The 20,000-nt window shown below is 45.3% G+C and overlaps 1 protein-coding gene across 4 annotated transcripts in view; it reads left to right on the top strand.

Moving 5' to 3' along the window:
* dab2ipa (DAB2 interacting protein a) overlaps nt 1-20,000 on the top strand; it is a 184,721-nt gene that overhangs the window by 132,133 nt on the left and 32,588 nt on the right. For 3 of the 4 annotated variants that reach the window (XM_042100527.1, XM_042100528.1, XM_042100530.1), the window contains 3 exons: nt 12,159-12,312; nt 13,361-13,459; nt 14,163-14,717. In XM_042100527.1, the coding sequence (XP_041956461.1) occupies nt 12,159-12,312; nt 13,361-13,459; nt 14,163-14,717 (808 nt within the window). Of the gene's footprint in view, nt 1-4,233; nt 4,645-12,158; nt 12,313-13,360; nt 13,460-14,162; nt 14,718-20,000 lie in introns of those variants that run through there. The other variant, XM_042100529.1, reaches the window with a different exon arrangement.

The following is a 20,000-nucleotide window of genomic DNA, read 5'->3' as shown; positions in this document are numbered from 1 at the left end:
TATGAAATGATATTTCTTTCAAGTTGAATCTTGTTGCTGGTACCAGCACCTACGAACCTTTGTTAATCAAATGCTTGTCAGTTAAACATTTCAGTTCTTGGACAAGTGTGCCTGGCAAATTTCAGTGTGCGTGGTGGGAAAGTGACAGCAAGTGTGCGTGGTGGGCAATTGACAGCAAGTGTTGGGCACTCATATCGCCAGCTGTATGCGTAACGCTTTAAAAGGCTTGAAACCGGTGCTAGCCACATGTGCTATGTGCTAAGAGGCTTGCAACCGGTGCTAGCCACGTGTGCTAATGTGCTATGTGTTAAGAGGCTTGTAACCGGTGCTAGCCACATGTGCTAATGTGCTATGTGCTAAGAGGCTTGCAACTGGTGCTAGCCACGTGTGCTAATGTGCTATGTGTTAAGAGGCTTGTAACCGGTGCTAGCCACATGTGCTATGTGTTAAGAGGCTTGCAACCGGTGCTAGCCACGTGTGCTATGTGTTAAGAGGCTTGCAACCGGTGCTAGCCAAATGTGCTAATGTGCTATGTGCTAAGAGGCTTGCAGCCGGTGCTAGCCACATGTGCTAATGTGCTATGTGCTAAGAGGCTTGCAACCGGTGCTAGCCACATGTGCTAATGTGCTATGTGCTAAGAGGCTTGCAACCGGTGCTAGCCACATGTGCTTATGTGCTAAGAGGCTTGCAACCGGTGCTAGCCACATGTGCTAATGTGCTATGTGTTAAGAGGCTTGCAACCGGTGCAAGCCACATAGCGTTTTGGCACATGTGGTTGTTGGTGTTGGAGGATGGTGATGGTTGGGGTTGATGGTGGATGGAGATGGTTGGGGCTGTTGGTGGTTGGGGTTGTTGGTGGTTGGGGTTGTTGTTGGTGGATGGTGATGGTTTGGGTTGTTGTTGGTGGAGGAAGGTGATGGTTTGGGTTGTTGGTGGTTGGGGTTGTTGTTGGTGGATGGTGATGGTTTGGGTTGTTGTTGGTGGAGGAAGGTGATGGTTTAGGTTGTTGGTGGTTGGGGTTGTTGTTGGTGGAGGAAGGTGATGGTTTGGATTGTTGGTGGTTGGAGTTGTTGGTGGTTGGAGTTGTTGTTGGTGGAGGAAGGTGATGGTTTGGGTTGTTGGTGGTTGGGGTTTTTGTTGGTGGATGGTGATGGTTGGGGTTGTTGTTGGTGGATGGTGATGGTTGGGGTTTGTTGTTTTTGTTTTGTTTGTCTGAAGGGAATGTATCAACAAGATGGAACTGGTGCCCACACACACACACACACACACACACATTTATAATCCTGCTGCTGGAGTATTTTTATCTTCTATCTCGATGCATATTTTCTGTGGTGGACTGTTTGCCGCCGTGAGAGAGAATCTGTGCATTAGCTGAATGTGTGCATTAGCTAGATCTGTGCATTAGCTAAATCTGTGCCGTATTAGCTGAATCTGTGCATTAGCTAAATCTATGCATTAGCTGAATCTGTGCATTAGCTGAATCTGTGCAGTATTAGCTGAATCTGTGCATTAGCTGAATGTGCATGCATTCATAGAGAATCACACAGAAGAATGATTCTCACACAGAGAATTACAGAGAATCACAAGCTCAGTCCCTGCCTCAGTCATTGCAAGCGCCTCTTGATTGATTAATCACCCACTATGTGGATACTGTTTTTAGAATTGATTTAGATTAAGTGTTAGTTAGTATAATTTGTCAATTTCAATTTCAATTTATTGTACTTATAGAGCGCCAAAACATTACACATGTATCATGGCGCTTTACAGAATGTAGGCAATCAGAGAAAAAGAAAAGAGGGAGAAAAGAAAAGGAAGAAAGAAAGAAAGAAGGCCCATGGGTAACAGGGGCGAGGAAAACTCTCTAGAATTGGAGATACATTTAGGAGCAGATCCACGACTCAAGGGCCTGACCCATCTGCCTAGGGTCAATACGGACAGTAAGGTCTGTAAACAATGACAAATGCATATGACAGTCAGGTGTGGAGAATAGGACAAAAATGTTAAAGCATTAATGTTGATTTAGTGAGAGAAAGTGCAATAGTCCGGCGTCAGAATTGTCCAGGAAAGAAAGTTGTCAGGTGCAAAACACATCATATAGGACTGTATGTGCCATGTGTTTGAGTCACATGTTTCTATGGTGCAAAACAGCACTCACGAGACTCTGTAGCGCATACATGTGTTTGGACCTGATAGTTGTGTTGGGAAGCTGGAGAGCTGGTGGAAAGAGGCTTTGATGGTCACATGCAGCCTGACGAGTGTGTGATGGTCACATGCATCCTGACGAGTGTGTGATGGTGACATGCAGCCTGACGAGTGTGTGATGGTGACATGCAGCCTGACGAGTGTGTGATGATCACCTGACGAGTGTGTGATGGTCACCTGACGAGTGTGTGATGTCACCTGACGAGTGTGTGATGTCACCTGACGAGTGTGTGATGGTCACCTGCAGCCTGACGAGTGTGTGATGTCACCTGACGAGTGTGTGATGGTCACCTGCAGCCTAAAGAGTGTGTGATGTCATCTGACGAGTGTGTGATGTCACCTGACGAGTGTGTGATGTCACCTGACGAGTGTGTGATGGTCACCTGCAGCCTGACGAGTGTGTGATGTCACCTGACGAGTGTGTGATGTCACCTGATGAGTCTGTGATGGTCACCTGCAGCCTGACGAGTGTGTTCCTCTGGAACTGTGCTTCTGTTCCCATGGCTCTTAGAGGATTATCACGGCTTTGAAAGGGGCCTTGCTTCCAGTACAGCATTTCAGCAGCTCACGCTCCGTGAGTAAACACAGCCATTGTGTAACCCCTCATCAGCATGTACACTAAAGCACCGCAGAGCTCAAGCCATCACACACTCGTCAGGTGACCATCACACACTCGTCAGGTCACCATCACACACTCGTCAGGCTGCAGGTGACCATCACACACTCGTCAGGCTGCAGGTGACCATCACACACTCGTCAGGTGACCATCACACACTCGTCAGGCTGCAGGTGACCATCACACACTCGTCAGGTGACCATCACACACTCGTCAGGTCACCATCACACACTCGTCAGGCTGCAGGTGACCATCACACACTCGTCAGGCTGCAGGTGACCATCACACACTCGTCAGGTGACCATCACACACTCGTCAGGCTGCAGGTGACCATCACACACTCGTCAGGTGACCATCACACACTCGTCAGGTGACCATCACACACTCGTCAGGCTGCGTGAGTAAACACAGCCATTGTGTAACACCTCATCAGCATGCACACTAAAGCACCGCAGAGCTCAAGTCACGGTTGCAGAACCCAAGTGAGGGATTGCATGTGCACCTTTTGTCTACGTCATCGAAGGGTTGATCATGGAGAACATAGAACGTGCGGAGAACTTGGAGAATGCGGTAGAAGGGTGGAGGGTTGAACGGGGAGCTGTGGTGCATTTTATTGCATTTTTCGCTGCGATTGTTTTTCTGATTCTCAGTGGAACAGTGGACACCCCGATTCTGTGCTTGCGTTAGAACAGCTGTCGAAGCAGTGTGTGTGGAAAAAGTGTTTATGGGTGTGTGTGTGTGTGGAAAAAGTGTTTATGCGTGTGTGTGTGAGTGTGTGTGTGTGTGTGTGTGTGCATGTGTGTGTGTGTGCGTGTATGTGTGCGTGTGTGTGTATGTGTGTGTGAGTGTGTGTGTGTGCATGTGTGCATGTGTGTGTGTGCTGCATCTGGTTTTCCTGGCGCATGCGTCTCCGGCTCTAGCTGCCCCCTGTGATGCCGAGCTTTGAGCGTTCCGCAGGGAGACCAGCTTCCTGTCGGAAATGTGGCGGAGACAGGGAGGTGGAGTGAGCACTTGGAAAAGACCCCCACTCATCAAGATGTAGGACACACACACAGACACACACACACACACACACACACACACACACACACACACGGCTACTCACAGAGGCCTACATATAGCCTACATGCACACATGCCGTCTACACAGATAAGCACATGGCCTGATATCAGACACACTTAAAGACATCACACACTGACACACACACACACACACAAAGACGTCATTACCGCTGTAACAAGTATGGGAATTTGAGATAGGAAATGACTGTCTGGCTGGATGAGCTGTGCTGATAAAGACGTTTTTATTAATATAATATAATATAATATAATGTAATATAATATTCACTCTTTTCCATTATTTCCGGTCAAGTACAGTACCGTTATTGTGCTGTTTTTGACAGCGTTCTCATATACTGCCAAAAGGTGCGTGTGAATGGGGAGCTGGGCTTAAGTGCTCTAAACCATTTTAAAGTCTTACATGAATTCCCGTTGGCAAAGTGCCTATTTCAACATTCTTGTCTTTGTAGGTTATCAACCATTTCTAAATATAAGTCGATGTTTTAAACGGAGCCATGTTTTTTAGACGTGGAGTAAATACACGGGGTTTGTGTCTCGCAAGAGACTGTTCCCCCGGGTCTCGGTAGTCTGGGGAGGGCGGTGGCGGTGAGGCACTCCCTGCCCAGGCAGAGCAGAGGAGGGCTGAGCGGAGGAGCGAGGGCCGAGAGAAGCACACGGCCCTTGCGAACAATGCTCTGACATTTCGGCCAGGCTGTGGTGGATGTAACTCGCGCCTCATCAAGCCATGCTTCCGCGCTTCAGTAAGCAGTGAGTATGTCTCCACGAGTGTTTCTGCCCTGGCTCCATCTCCCCTCTCGTGCTTGTAAATGGTCTTTACACTGTTATAATTTCGTCGGCGAGCGCTTTCCGCACGAACTCGCTCATTTTTCCACTGGCTACCGCTGCATGAAATAGCCAAAGCCTGTTCTTAATCATCTCTGAGCAGTGTGCTCCGGCTCCTGTGTGCTTGGTAGCCTGCTACTCTGCATTCTGTTGTGTCGTTATTCGTGCTGTTTCGGCTTAGGGACGGTCAACATATTGAGTTCGACTCATTGTGAATACATGTGTAAAACTATAGAAGAAATTAGATAAGTACCGGTGTCCGACAGCCGGTGTAGCCTACTGGTGACGTTAAATCTGTTTCTGCGAAAGGGAAAGGGTTTAATTAATGACGATGGCGCCGGCCACCGTTGGCCTACATGGTAGCCCACAGAACCTTAAGGTTCATAGTTTCACAATAAGCACGTTTGTTTTGATGCAGTGTGACAGTGTCGGAGAGGCGGAGAATCCGATGCTCCCTCTAATGTTGCCTCGAGTCCTCTTGACCGCGGACAATGCACTCCATACAGTTTAACACTATGTATTGCTATGCCACATGCTATTTGTTTCGTAAGACATTGTGGCTTAAAGTTTATTAATTTCAAGAGTGATTAGATCGAACCTTTCCTTACGTTTCTTCTTTTAATGCGTGTGGATTGGTCTTAAGTCTCAAACGTGTTCAGAGCTCTCTGAATACTGGAGAAATGTAAGGACACTGTGTAGCTAGAGGCGCATCTTTTTAGGCTTGTCTTGTAAGCCAGGCTAATGATGCAGGACTATTTTCTGTTTAGATGAAACAAAAGTCCGTCAGGTATCACATAAGCCTTTATGGAAGCCTTTAATCATCTTAATTTCCTTTTCCATTTAATGTGTATTAGGGCCAAGTGATTTGGCAGCAGATTTCCTTTCATTTGTACTTGAACTGTTTTACATGGTAGCCAACCCATCAATTACTGTGTAATTCAAGCCCTAAACCACAGTAATTAGAAAAGTAAAACAAACATTAAACGATTCAGTTAATTTCTCAGTGTACAAGCAAAAGAAGACAAGTAAAATGGACAACACAATCCAATTCTAATTCTGTATTCTGATTCTATTCTAATTCTGTATCCTGTTTTGCCCAGTTGAGGGAGATGCGCTTCCCTTTAGATATCAAAACATGTAGACGTGCTGTTGTAAGATTTAGATATCAAAACATGTAGACGTGCTGTTGCAAGATTTAGGCAGCTACTGCCATGATCATTAATATTATTAAGTGATTAAGTCATTAATATTATTACTTCACTGGAGCGCCATTACTCTGGGCCCTGGTACTCCTGTAGTGATCTCTCAGTGTTACTCTGATACTCTTTTATAGTGATCTCTCAGTGTGAGTCCTACTCCCAGCTGGCCTTTTTTATGTGGCCAAAAGACCTTGTTATTTCCTGTTATATTCCCAGAATGCATTGTGGTTTATATCCAGGCCCTAAAGTGTCTTGGCAGCAGAGCCGAATCTTCCCTTTTGAGAGCTGACATCATTTTGCGAAGAGGGAGCTGCGTCATAAAGTTTGGGTTTGAGACATCTGTGTGTAGGCTCTCTCCATTTGTCTTCATCAGGTTTGCAGAGGAGGGTGAGGTTTTTATTCTAGTCTCCATTGCAAAATGATTTTACAGAGACGAAGGGGGAAGAGAAGCTAACGGCACCTTTGTTGCCCTCTCTATGAAGACGAGAAGCTAACGACACCTTTGTTGCTCTCTCTATGCCGTAGAGCAGCAGGAGTGGGAGAGAGAGGGAGGGAAAGAGAGAGAGAGAGAGAGAGACTTGCATTCAGCATGCTAGATGTGTTTAAATGAAGTGGAAACTCCCTAGATCACAGCTGACTGTTGAAACCGAGCCGGACGAGATGTGGCGGCGATGTGTCCATGCTGGAAGGGGAGCTGGATTCGTGCTGAAGTCGGAGGCTGATTGGGTGCTCTCCCCCATGACCATATCACACACACACACACACACACACACACACACACACACACACACACACACTGACCAGGCCCCTTTGCTCTCCCCCATGACCATATCACACACACACACACTCACACACACACACACACTCACCAGGCCCCTCTGCTCTCCCCATGACCATATCCATCAAGGGCTCCAGCGAGGTCTGACTGACTGATCTTAGTATTGACTTCTTGTTGCCTTCACTGTGTAAATGTCTGCCCTGTTTGAATGAAGGAGGCTTAACAGACAACGGCCTGCTCTGGAGTGCTCTAGCCCTGAATTGGTTGCTAAGTTACAGTCTTCCGGCAGAGATGAGGACCACGAGCTGAATGGCTGACACCCCCCCGACTCCCTGATGCATCATTGCGATCCCAAACGCAATATTACACTCACAAACAAATTGATGTACTCAAAAATATCACACTCCCCAATATTGCACTCAAAAACACAACACGCTCCCAAACTTAATATTAACATAAAACAGTCTCAAACACGATACACTCCCAAACGTAATATTAACATAAAACAGTCTCAAACACGATACACTCCCAAACGTAATATTAACATAAAACAGTCTCAAACACGATACACTGCCAAACGTAATATTAACATAAAACAGTCTCAAACACGATACACTCCCAAACAGAATATTAGGATCACAAACACGACACACTCCCAAACACAACACACACGCAAACGCAATTTTACACTCCCATACACGATACACAATCAGGCTCTTCTTTTCCTTTATTTTGTTTATTTGGCTGACCCTTTCGTCCACTGCTAAGTTACAGTCTTCCGGCAGAGATGAGGACCACGAGCTGAATGGCTGACACCCCCCCGACTCCCTGATGCATCATTGCGATCCCAAACGCAATATTACACTCACAAACAAACAAATTGATGTATTCAAAAATATCACACTCCCCAATATTGCACTCAAAAACACAACACGCTCCCAAACTTATTATTAACATAAAACAGTCTCAAACACGATACACTCCCAAACGTAATATTAACATAAAACAGTCTCAAACACGATACACTCCCAAACGTAATATTAACATAAAACAGTCTCAAACACGATACACTGCCAAACGTAATATTAACATAAAACAGTCTCAAACACGATACACTCCCAAACAGAATATTAGGATCACAAACACGACACACTCCCAAACACAACACACACGCAAACGCAATTTTACACTCCCATACACGATACACAATCAGGCTCTTCTTTTCCTTTATTTTGTTTATTTGGCTGACCCTTTCGTCCACTGTGACTTACAGATATTTATTAATACAGCATACGGATTCCAAACACTAGCCAAAACCAAACACGTTCCAGTGGCAGCCGTGGCCTACTGGTTAGCACTCAGACTTGTGACCGGAGGGTTGCCGGTTCGAACTCCGACCAGTAGGCACGGCTGAAGTGCCCTTGAGCAAGGCACCTAACCCCTCACTGCTCACCGAGCGCCGCTGTTGTTGCAGACAGCTCACTGCACTGGGATTAGTGTGTGCTTCACTTCACTGTGTGCTGAGTGCGTTTCACTAATTCACGGATTGGGATAAATGCAGAGACCAAACTTCCCTCACGGGATCAAAAGAGTATATATACTTATACTTACTCATATAAATGTTGCATCGTATTAGGATCAGTCTTCATTAGTCTAACACGCCATCAGACTATCTAACACAGCATCAGACTGCCAAACAGCAGCTTTAGAATACCAGTCACATACAGACAATCATTACATATCATTCATTTAGCAGATCATTTTATCCAAAGCGACTTATAGACACTACACTACTACTGCATGCTAGCCCAGCTCATTAGCCACTACACTACTGTATGCTAGCCTAGCTCTTTAGCCACTACGCTACAACTAGCAAGCCAACTAATCATGGGCAAAATGGCTAAAGGCTACATGGGCTAGACATTCTTATACTGAAGTACTTCACCGAAAATGACACTAGTTCTACAGTGCATGTAAGTTGTGTACTGCTGCAGTAAAGGACAATAAGAACACGTCTGCTATGGATAACCATCTAAAGATGAAACACTCGCTGCCAACAAGCAGTAGTGTTAGCACTAGCACTGTACAGCCAACAAGCAGTAGTGTTAGCACTAGCACTGTACCGCTAACAAGCAGTAGTGTTAGCACTAGCACTGTACCGCCAACTAGCAGTAGTGTTAGCGCTAGCACTGTACCGCGAACTAGCAGTAGTGTTAGCACTAGCACTGTACCGCCAACTAGCCCTGTACCGCCAATAAGTAGTAGTGTTAGCACTAGCACTGTACCGCCAACTAGCAGTAGTGATAGCACTAGCACTGTACCGCCAACAAGTAGTAGTATTAGCACTAGCACTGTACCTAGTGTTAGCACTAGCACTGTACCGCCAATAAGCAATAGTGTTAGCACTAGCACTGTACCGCCAACAAGCAGTAGTGTTAGCACTGTACCGCCAACAAGCAGTAGTGTTAGCACTAGCACTGTACCGCCAACAAGCAGTAGTGTTAGCACTAAAACTGTACAGCCAACAAGCAGTAGTGTTAGCACTAAAACTGTACCGCCAACAAGCAGTAGTGTTAGCACTAGCACTGTACCGCCAACAAGCAGTAGTGTTAGCACTAAAACTGTACAGCCAACAAGCAGTAGTGTTAGCACTAAAACTGTACCGCCAACAAGCAGTAGTGTTAGCACTAGCACTGTACCGCCAACAAGCAGTAATGTTAGCACTAGCACTGTACCGCTAGCAAGCAGTAGTGTTAGCACTAGCACTGTACCGCCAACAAGCAGTAGTGTTGGCACTAAAACTGTACCGGTACATAACGACTGACTATTGTGAAAAACTTGTCAATTAGTAAAAATCATTAGTCATAAAAGTTCTAGTCTGTTATCACAGACTATCGAGCTCAGCTGGTCACAGACTATCGAGCTCAGCTGGTCACAGACTATCGAGCTCAGCATCAGCCCTTCAGATGTGCAGACACCCGGAGAGGCCGAGTCGTGTCTCTGAAATGGCCGCTGTTGAGCTGGACGAGAACACTGATATGCAGTTACATTATTAGCTTCGCGTCGGAGGAGCTTTGTGCCCTCTCAGTCAGTCTGGACGTGTTAATATGGCTCTCAGGCTTTCACACGCATCCCAGGCAGTCTCAGCAGGTGCCCTTTTACAGCCCTCTCAGATTGCACCTTTAAAAATGTTCCGGAAAAGGAGCCTTAATGTCAGTAAATGTACTGGACTTCAATCACATATCACAACCTCCACGCAACCCGCAATCAGTCCTGCTTCACATGGTGTGCAAAAGAGTGTGTATGTGCGCTCGTGCGTATACGTGTGTGTGTGTGTGTGTATGCGTGCCAGTTTGCGTGTGGGCATGCATGTATGCCTGGTTGCGTGTGTTCACTCTGTTTAAGAAAGTTCAGGAGTTGTTCAGGTCTGACTGAAACTTCTTTGCGAGTGTGGGTGGTGATTGCCTGCCTGACGACAGTTATGCACTCCATGGCTCCCTTTCCTGTCTGTGTGTGTGTGTGTGTGTGCGTGCGAGCGTGCGTGCGCGCGTGTGTCTGTGTGTGCGTGCGTGCGTGCGTGTGTCTGTGTGCGTGTGTGTGTGTCTGTGTGTGTGCGTGCGTGCGTGCGTGCGTGCGTGTGTGTGTGTGTGTGTGTGTGTGTGTGTGTCTGTGTCTGTGTGTGTGTGTGCGCGTGTGCGTGCGTGCGTGTGTGTGTGTGTGTGTGCGCTAAAGACTTTACCTGTGAGAGTATGTGTTGTTCCTGAGGCAGGAAGTGGAGGATGCTTAATTTATGCGTGTGTGTGTCAGTGGGGGCAAGGGGGTTTCATGAGCTGTGTGTGCAGCTCTGGGGTGATGAGTCAGCACGTATCTCTCCGTCAGTCCGTCGGGTGCGCAGCATGTGCTTAATTGCAGCTCTTAACCCAACATTGATTGTAATGTGGTGTGTGTGTGTGTGTGTGTGTGTGATTGTAATGTGGTGTGTGTGTGTGATTGTTATGTGGTGTGTGTGATTGTAATGTGGTATGTGTGTGTGTGTGTGTATGTGTGTGTGTGTGATTGTAATGTGGTGTGTGTGTGTGATTGTAATGTGGCGTGTGTGTGTTTTGAGTGTGTGTGTGATTGTAATGTGGTGTGTGTGTGTGTGATGGTAATGTGATGTGTGTGTGTGTGATTGTAATGTGCAGGCATTAACAAGCCTCCCATGCATCACCAGCCACAACAGCACACCAACAACACCCAGCCCTTTGTGGTTTAGTTACAACCCCTGTCTCTCCCTGTCTCTCTATCTCTCTCTCTTTCCCTCTCTCTCCCTGTCTCCCTCTCTCTCTCTCTCTCCCTGTCTCTCTCTCTCTCTCTCTTTCCCTCTCTCTCCCTGTCTCCCTCTCTACCTCTCTCCCTTTCTCTTTTTTTCTCTTTTTTTCTTTATCTCTCTACCTCTCTCTCCCTCTCTCTTTCTCTCTATTTTCTTTCTATCTCTACCTCTCTCCCTTTCTCTCTCTCCCTCTCTTTCTTTCCCTCTCTCTTCCTCTCTTTCTTTCTCTCCCACCAACACCTGAGTCAGACACCTAGCGTATACTCTGAGGGTTGCAGCCTTTCCACTTGTGTGTGTGTGTGTGGTTGTGTCTGTGTCCTTTCTACTTCTCATACCTATCCTCTCAGTGCTTCATCTGACTCGTCTGTGAGGTTGCAACTGTAACATCTGCATTTTTGTATTGCTCTGGAGGAAAAGTAAAGGATGGAGAACATACAACACACACACACACACACACACACACACACACACACACACAAAGTAAAGGGCTGTCTATGTGTGTGTGTGACATTTCTGCTGCATTCATTTAATCTATTTCTATCTAGTTACTCTATCTTATACACTGTCTGACTGAAAACCCCACACACTAATTGTATAAATCAACACTGAATTGCTTACACGCACATACACATACACACACACACACAAATGCCTTTACATTTGATTGCCTCTAGATAGCCACGCTACACCTCATATGTATGGCACAGACAGGTAAATTGTTCTGAAATATGCCCCCGTCCCTGACATATGCCCCCATCCCTGACATATGCCCCCATCCCTGACATATGCCCCCGTCCCTGACATATGCCCCCATCCCTGACATATGCCCCCGTCCCTGAAAAATGCCATGATGACCCCATTGGCCCCGTAGGAAATGCACCTTCTGTACATGGTTACAGGCTTATGGTTTTGTGTGTGTGTGTGTGTGTGTGTGTGTGTGTGTGTGTACATAGTTACAGGCTTATGGTTTTGTGTGTGTGTGTGTGTGTGTGTGTACATGGTTACAGGCTTATGATTGTGTGTGTGTGTTTGTGTGCCTATAATCTAATGCCAAGGTTTAAAGAGCCTCTCACTCAATCTCTCTTACTGTGTGTGCGTGTGTGTGTGCGTGTGCGTGTGCGTGTGCGTGTGCGTGCATGTGCGCGCGCAGATCCCATCTGATGCCGAGGTTGAAGGAGTCTCGCTCCCACGAGTCGTTGCTGAGCCCCAGTAGTGCAGTCGAAGCTCTGGACCTCAGCATGGAGGACGAGGTGCTCATCAAACCTGTGCACAGCAGCATCCTGGGACAGGACTACTGCTTTGAGGTACACACACACACACATACACTCAAAGACAGACACACACAGAGAGACACGCATATAGACACACGTACACACACACACATGCACACACACTCACACACACACACAAACACACACGCACATGCACACACACACACATGCACACACACACACACTTAGAGATAGACACACACACAGAGACACGCATATAGACACGCACACACACACACACACACACACACACACAGAGAGACACGCATATAGACACACACGCACGCACACACACACACACACATAGACAGACACATGCACACACATACACACACACAGACAGACACACACACATGCACACACATACACACACACACACACACACAGAGAGACAGACAAACACACATGCATACAGACACACATGCACACACACATTAGCATGGAGAATGAAGTGCTTATCAAACCCATACAGACACACACAGAGGCACACACACATCTGCATGGAGGATGAAGTGCTTATCAAACCCATTCACAGTAGCATCCTGGAATAGGACTACTGCTTCGAACTACACTTTCTCTCTCTCTGTCTCTCTCTATCACACTCTGGGTGAGTTTGACAGCGTATTTTGCAGACAGTGCATGCCCACTGTAGCCAGAGCACTACAAAATGGGCTGAGTCAGGTTAATTAATAAAATATATATAGATACGCCAAAATGTAACACTGGTCGCATGTGATTGGTTTATTCAATTTCACCTCACTGGAGAGGTCGCGCCCTCTCGGACCCACTGACTGACTGAGGGCTGAATGTAACCCCTTGACATAGCTTCCTGCTACCTATATCACCGTCTAAACTCGGGCCCACTGACTGACTGAGGACTGAATGTAACCCCTTGGCACACTGGTGGCTAGTCACATGGGTGGTCACAAATACTGGACCAGTTAGGAACATCTTGAACAGCTGAAACAGTTGAGGAGATGCTGTGGTCTTTTTTCCCCTTTAATCTGACCCCTGGGTTCCCCTTTAATCTGACCCCTGGGTTCCCCTTTAATCTGACCCGTGGGTTCCATGGCTGTTCCAGGTGACCACATCAACAGGAAGCAAATGTTTCTCCTGCCGCTCTGCAGCGGAGAGGGACAAATGGATGGAGAACCTACGGCGAGCCGTGCATCCTAACAAAGTAAGATAATATCTATCTATCTATCTATCTATCTATCTATCTATCTATCTATCTATCTAGCCGTGCATCCTAACAAAGTAAGATAATATCTATCTATCTATCTATCTATCTATCTATCTAGCCGTGCATCCTAACAAAGTAAGCCATTTACTCTTGATTTTCCCTTTGGGGATCAATAAAGTATCTATCTATCTAGCCGTGCATCCTAACAAAGTAAGAGAATATCTATCTATCTATCTATCTATCTATCTATCTAGCCGTGCATCCTAACAAAGTAAGCCATTTACTCTTGATTTTCCCTTTGGGGATCAATAAAGTATCTATCTATCTAGCCGTGCATCCTAACAAAGTAAGCCATTTACTGTATTTTCATAGCAATGGAGTAATGTACAAACTGTCACTTGAACTGTCATGTTTATCATCACATATTTTTTTCCGGTGCTGATGGGATTTTACTAAGTGCTTACACACACACTCACATGTGTACACAGAAGGGCTTAGCTCTCCTTTGACAGATGAGCCAAGATTTAGAAAAAATTAATCTATGGTACAATAGCAATCCATGGTATAATCTGGTACATCCTGTAGGGTACTGTATTAATGGTATATATGTTGATGATGTGGTAATAATGTGTTGATATGTTGATGATGTGGTAATAATGTGTTGATGGTAGATGTTGATGATGTGTGTACTTTCTCACAGGACAACAGTCGTCGTGTGGAGAACCTGCTGAAACTGTGGATTATTGAAGCTAAAGACCTGCCCGCTAAAAAGAAATACTTCTGCGAGCTCTGTCTGGATGACACACTTTACGCGCGGACTACCTGCAAACTCAAAACGGACAATGTCTTCTGGGGGGAGCACTTTGAGTTCAACAACCTTCCTGCCGTCAAGAGCATCACAGTGCACCTCTACAAGGAGACGGACAAGAAGAAAAAGAAGGACAAGAACAACTATGTGGGCCTGGTGAACATCCCCATAGGGGCAGTCACTGGGAGGCAGTTCATGGAGAAGTGGTATACCGTCAGCACCCCGAACCCCAACAAGGGCAAGGCGCCGGGCCCGATGATCCGCATGAAGTCGCGGCACCAGAGCATGTGCATCCTGCCCATGGAACAGTACAAGGAGTTTGCCGAGTACATCACAAACAACTACCTGCTGCTGTGCTCCTTGCTGGAACCGGCCCTCAGCGTCAAGAACAAGGAGGAGATGGCCTGCGCCCTCGTACACATCCTGCAGAGCACAGGCAAGGCCAAGGTGAGAATACATCCTGCAGAGCACAGGCAAGGCCAAGGTGAGAGCACGGGGACCTTTTTCACCTGCAGATGGGAAATGGTGAAATGGTTGGAGGAGGTGGAGTAAATGTTATGCAGCCAGCTCACAAAGGGCTGTGTGAGTCTTGGTGGTTTTGCTCCCTGGGTAATATAGGGCTGTGTGAGTCTTGGTGGTTTTGCCCCCTGGGTAATATAGGGCTGTGTGAGTCTTGGTGGTTTTGCCCCCTGGGTAATATAGGGCTGTGTGAGTCTTGGTGGTTTTGCCCCCTGGCTAATATAGGGCTGTGTGAGTCTTGGTGGTTTTGCCCCCTGGGTAAAAGAGCTGTGTAAGTCTTGGTGGTTCTTGGTAGAAGGAGAAAGGGGGGTGAGCACACAAAAGTCGGTGTGGTGATGGGGCTGTGTCTTGTTCAAGTCTTGTTTGACTTCTGGGTCAAAAATGGTTCTTCTAAAGTACAATGCAGTAGAATACATTTTCATCAATTTTTCAGAAATGGTCACATACTAGATACAGAATGGGTCTGTAGCTCTGCGTTTTATTAACATACTAGATACAAAATGTCCCTTAATGTAATGCTATTAATGTAATGTAATGTTTAATGTAATGTGATGTTATGGTTTATTATACAGCTCTTCACAATGCTAGTAGAACGCTCCATTGACTTGAATGGGATTTCCCAACGTTCTACGGTAAAATAAATTCATGTAATTACCGCTGCAAACATATAATTACCGTTGTCAATGGCAACGGGTTTTGTGCTGCTGATCATATCACTCCGCAAGTATTCCGGTCACTTCTTGCATTGGAACTTCATTCAAAAGTGAAAGCAGACGGTTGATCAGCTGTGTTCTAAAGAATGTTTCATTCAAGTTCAGCGACTGTTGCGAACTATTTGTTTCTCAGCAAAAGCCACGACGAAACGGTAACAAATAAGTGTAAAGACACATAGCCTATCGTGGAGTTTATTTTTTTGTTTTGGCAAGTAGCCGTATAATAAGCGGGATAATGTATAGAACGCCGGTCATTATGGGAAAATAAGTCCCTTCAGGGCGAAACAAGACCCCTCCGCTGGTGCGTCGGGACTTATTTTCCCAATAATGACCGGCGTTCTATACATTATCCCTTACGTAATCATGGTGCTGAACACATTTGAGAAGGGATATAAGAGCCCAGCACATTTTGCCATCTCTTCCCCTCTCCCACTACTCTCATTCTCTCACTCTTTCTCTCTTTCTATTTCTCTTCCCCTCTCTCCTGTTCTACGGTTCATTGCGTAACTGGTGAGTAGCTTACACTGGTGCAGTGGAAATACAGAAAGCCTGTAAGAAAAGTATTTCTGAGTCAGGGTTGTTCAGGGGGAAAAGAGATTATTGGGAGCTCAGATTCCTTTTAAACGGAGCTAATGCCGACTGCTAATCAATAGAACAGTACAATAGCAGTGTGTGTGTCTGTGTGTGTGCGTGCATGCGTATGTGTGTGTGTGTGTGTGTGTGTGTTTTGGCTCTCTGAGCTAAGTGTGTGGGTGTGTTGGAGCACAGATGTAAGAACTATGTATGTGGGTATGCCCAATCCTGTCTGTGTGTGTGTGTGTGTGTGTGTGTGTGTGTGTGTGTGTGTGATTGTTAGCTCAACTCAACCGTGAATGACAGAAGACAAAGGTGGGGTGTGGGCAAGAATGAATGGAGTGTGTGTGTGTGTGTGGGAGGGAGTGTTCCCTATTAATCACCTCCAAATCAGATGCCACCCCTCCTCTCAAAAGAAACTGCTGTTCCATTCAGTGTGTCTCATCCATCATGTGCAGTGTAACTCCACCACTCTAGTCTGTCTGGGTGCTGCCGCTGTTGTCTGCGCCGCTGTTGCTCTGATGTTGCTGAGGTATTGTCTGGCGGTGGGGCGTGGGATGGAGCGCGGTCGGTAATCTGATGTAATCTCCCTCAGCGAGCAAGAAAGCGCTGATCACCTGCCTGTGCTCTGGACACTCTTCTGTGGAAGAGTGATGGATGACCCGGTGTAGAGATCTCATTACCCTCCACACTAGCAGGAGGCTGTGTCTAGCCTAGCGCTACATTACAAAGAGCCTGGCTAGCCTAGCGCTACATTACAAAGAGTCTGGCTAGCCTCGCGCTACATTACTGTACAAAGAGCCCGGCTAGCCTAGCGCTACATTACAGTTGAGCTTGATGAGGTACTAGCCAGGTTCCAGCTAACCGACCTAGCAGTACTGATTATCTTTATGAGCTAACCAGTCCAGTCAGTGAAGAAACTAGCTCTACAAATTACCTGGAAGAGGTAGCCTATTCACTGTTAACAAGCCTAGCTTTACTGGCAAGTTTTCTGATGTAACAGTCACTGCTAGCATTTAGCTGTACCTATCAACTTAATGAGCTAACCAGTCCAGTTAGTGAAGAAACTAGCTTTACAAATAACATGGAAGAGGTAGTCTAATAACTGCTAACAAACCTAGCAGTCCAGTAGAAGAAACTAGCATTACAAATGACATGGAAGAGGTAGTCTAATCACTGCTAACAAACCTAGCAGTCTAGACTGTGAAGAAACTAGCTCTACAAATTATATAGAAGAGGTAGCCTAATCATTGCTAACAAACCTAGCAGTCTAGTCTGTGAAGAAACTAGCTTTACAAATGACATGGAAGAGGAAGTCTAATCACTGCTAACAAACCTACACATTTGCATTAATTTATTTAGCTGACGCTTTCTCCAAAGCGACTTACATATGTCAATTATATTATTATATTATTTACATTACAAGGGCATTGTACGCTACTATTGCCCCTACGCTTTATATTCTTTGCAAGCTTGATGATATACAGTATATATAAAGCAAAGGTGCTAAAGGTTCTAGCTTGATGATATGCAGTATAAACCACTGCTAAAGGTTCTAGCTTGATGATATGCAGTATAAAGCACTGCTAAAGGTTCTAGCTTGATGATATACAGTATATATAAAGCACTGCTAAAGGTTCTAGCTTGAAGATACAGTAAGCAAGGTTCTAGCTTGATGATATACAGTATAAATAACTGCTAAAGGTCCTAGCTGTACAGATCATCTTAATGTGGTAACCAGGTGGTAAAAAAAGCATCACTCTCCTGGCACCTGATGAGGTAGGCTAGTTGCTGCTAACAAGTGTACCTCTACTAAAGAACTTCATTCTGCAGTAAAGTGTCTGTAGACAAGTAGCTGAGTCGTTATGACAGAGCTTAGGGCTGCAGATGACCTGGATAAGGTAGGCCAGTGGATGCTAACACAAGTATCTCGCAGTGTTTCTCAAAGTGTGGTCCGGGGACCACTGGTGGTCCGCAAGCTAGCCCAAGTGGTCTGTGAGCAGGCGTGGTAAAATATAATACAGATTAGTTGTTTGCAATATTGAACCAACTTGTATGTAAATCCAAACATTTTCTAAGGCACTGCCTATGTAAGGCATGCCAGTTTAAATCATATGAATTCTCTGACACAATAAGCAAGGTGCAAAGACAATCAAGGTGGTTCAGTGAGTAAGCCTATTGTGTAATTTACTGTTGAAGTAGGTCTACTTTTTTTTTTTTTTTTAGCTAGGTGGTCCGAGGCTTTTTTTATTGATCAAGTGGTCCTTGGTCTGAAAAAGTTTGAGAAACACTGCTCTATTGACATGCTTGCAGCAGAGTCGTTACGACAGAGCTTAGCTCTGCAGATGAGCTGGATAAGGTAGCCCTGTCCCTGTTCAGAGCTTAGCTCTGCAGATGAGCTGGATAAGGTAGCCCTGTCCCTGTTCAGAGCTTAGCTCTGCAGATGAGCTGGATAAGGTAGCCCTGTCCCTGTTCAGAGCTTAGCTCTGCAGATGAGCTGGATAAGTCAAGTCAAGTCAAGTCAAGTTTATTTATATAGCACATTTCATACACAGAGGTCATTCAATGTGCTTTACATAAACAAAACCAAACGATAATAACAAATAAAAGCATAGAAGGGCAATATAGTCAAAGAATAGTTAAAAGGTAAAGATCATAATAAAAAGAAAACATAAAACACAAGGTAAAATCATTTAAAAATAAAGAATAATTAGTAAGCAAAAACAAAGTAGAATAATTATCGAGGCAGATTCAGAATTTGTAACTCGGCACAGTTAGCAGAAAGCGTCTGAGAACAGTTTGGTCTTAAGTCTAGATTTAAAACTGGCTACAGTTGGGGCCTTTTTAATGTCATCCGAAAGTTGGTTCCACAGCTGAGCCGCATAGCAGCTAAAAGCTGCTTCACCATGTTTAGTTCTAACTGTAGGTTTTACTAGCAGGTTTTTCACCTGGGACCTGAGAGGACGAGAAGGTGTGTACTGCTGAAGCATGTCTGACAAGTATTTAGGTCCTGCTCCATTTACTGATTTATAAACAAGCAATAGTGCTTTAAAGTCAATTCTGTGACTTACTGGAAGCCAGTGCAAGGATTTAAGAATTGGAGTAATGTGGTCAGTTCTTTTAGTTTTTGTTAGAGTCCTAGCTGCTGCATTTTGTATCACCTGAAGCTGTTTAATAGTCTTTTTAGGAAGGCCTGTGAACAGTCCATTGCAGTAATCAACCCTGCTGGAGATAAATGCATGAATGAGTTTTTCTAAGTCATGTTTTGACATCAGCCCTCTGAGTTTGACAATATTTTTGAGGTGGTAAAAAGCTGATTTAGTTATCGCTTTCATGTGGCTGTTGAAATTTAGATCACTGTCAATTAATACACCAAGGTTTTTAACAGTATCCTTTGCCTTCAACCCTTTTGTGTCAAGGAGAGTGGCAACCCTAAGTCTTTCCTCATTTTTACCAAATATAATTACTTCAGTTTTTTCTTTGTTCAGCTGAAGACATTTTTGAGACATCCAGGTGTTGATTTGTTCTATACACTGACACATAGATTCAAGAGGACCATAGTTGTTTGGTGATAGAGCTAAGTAAATTTGTGTGTCATCTGCATAGCTATGATATGAAATCAAATTATTTTGAATGATTTGTCCAAGTGGGAGCATATAGAGGTTGAATAATAGTGGCCCCAAGATCGACCCCTGGGGAACACCACAGGTCAAGGACGTTGGTGTTGAGGTACAGTTTCCGATGGCAACAAAGAAGCTCCTTTCTTGTAGATATGATTTTAGCCAGCTGATCACTATGCCTGTAAATCCAACCCAGTGTTCTAGTCTGTGTAGTAAAATATTGTGATCAACAGTGTCAAATGCTGCACTAAGGTCCAGTAGCACTAGGACTGATGTTTTACCTGAATCTGTGTTGAGGCGTATGT

The sequence above is a fragment of the Alosa sapidissima genome, chromosome 8 (genome assembly GCF_018492685.1).
Source record: "Alosa sapidissima isolate fAloSap1 chromosome 8, fAloSap1.pri, whole genome shotgun sequence".
Lineage (NCBI taxonomy): Eukaryota > Metazoa > Chordata > Actinopteri > Clupeiformes > Clupeidae > Alosa > Alosa sapidissima.
This window is presented reverse-complemented; position numbering and strand designations above follow the sequence as displayed.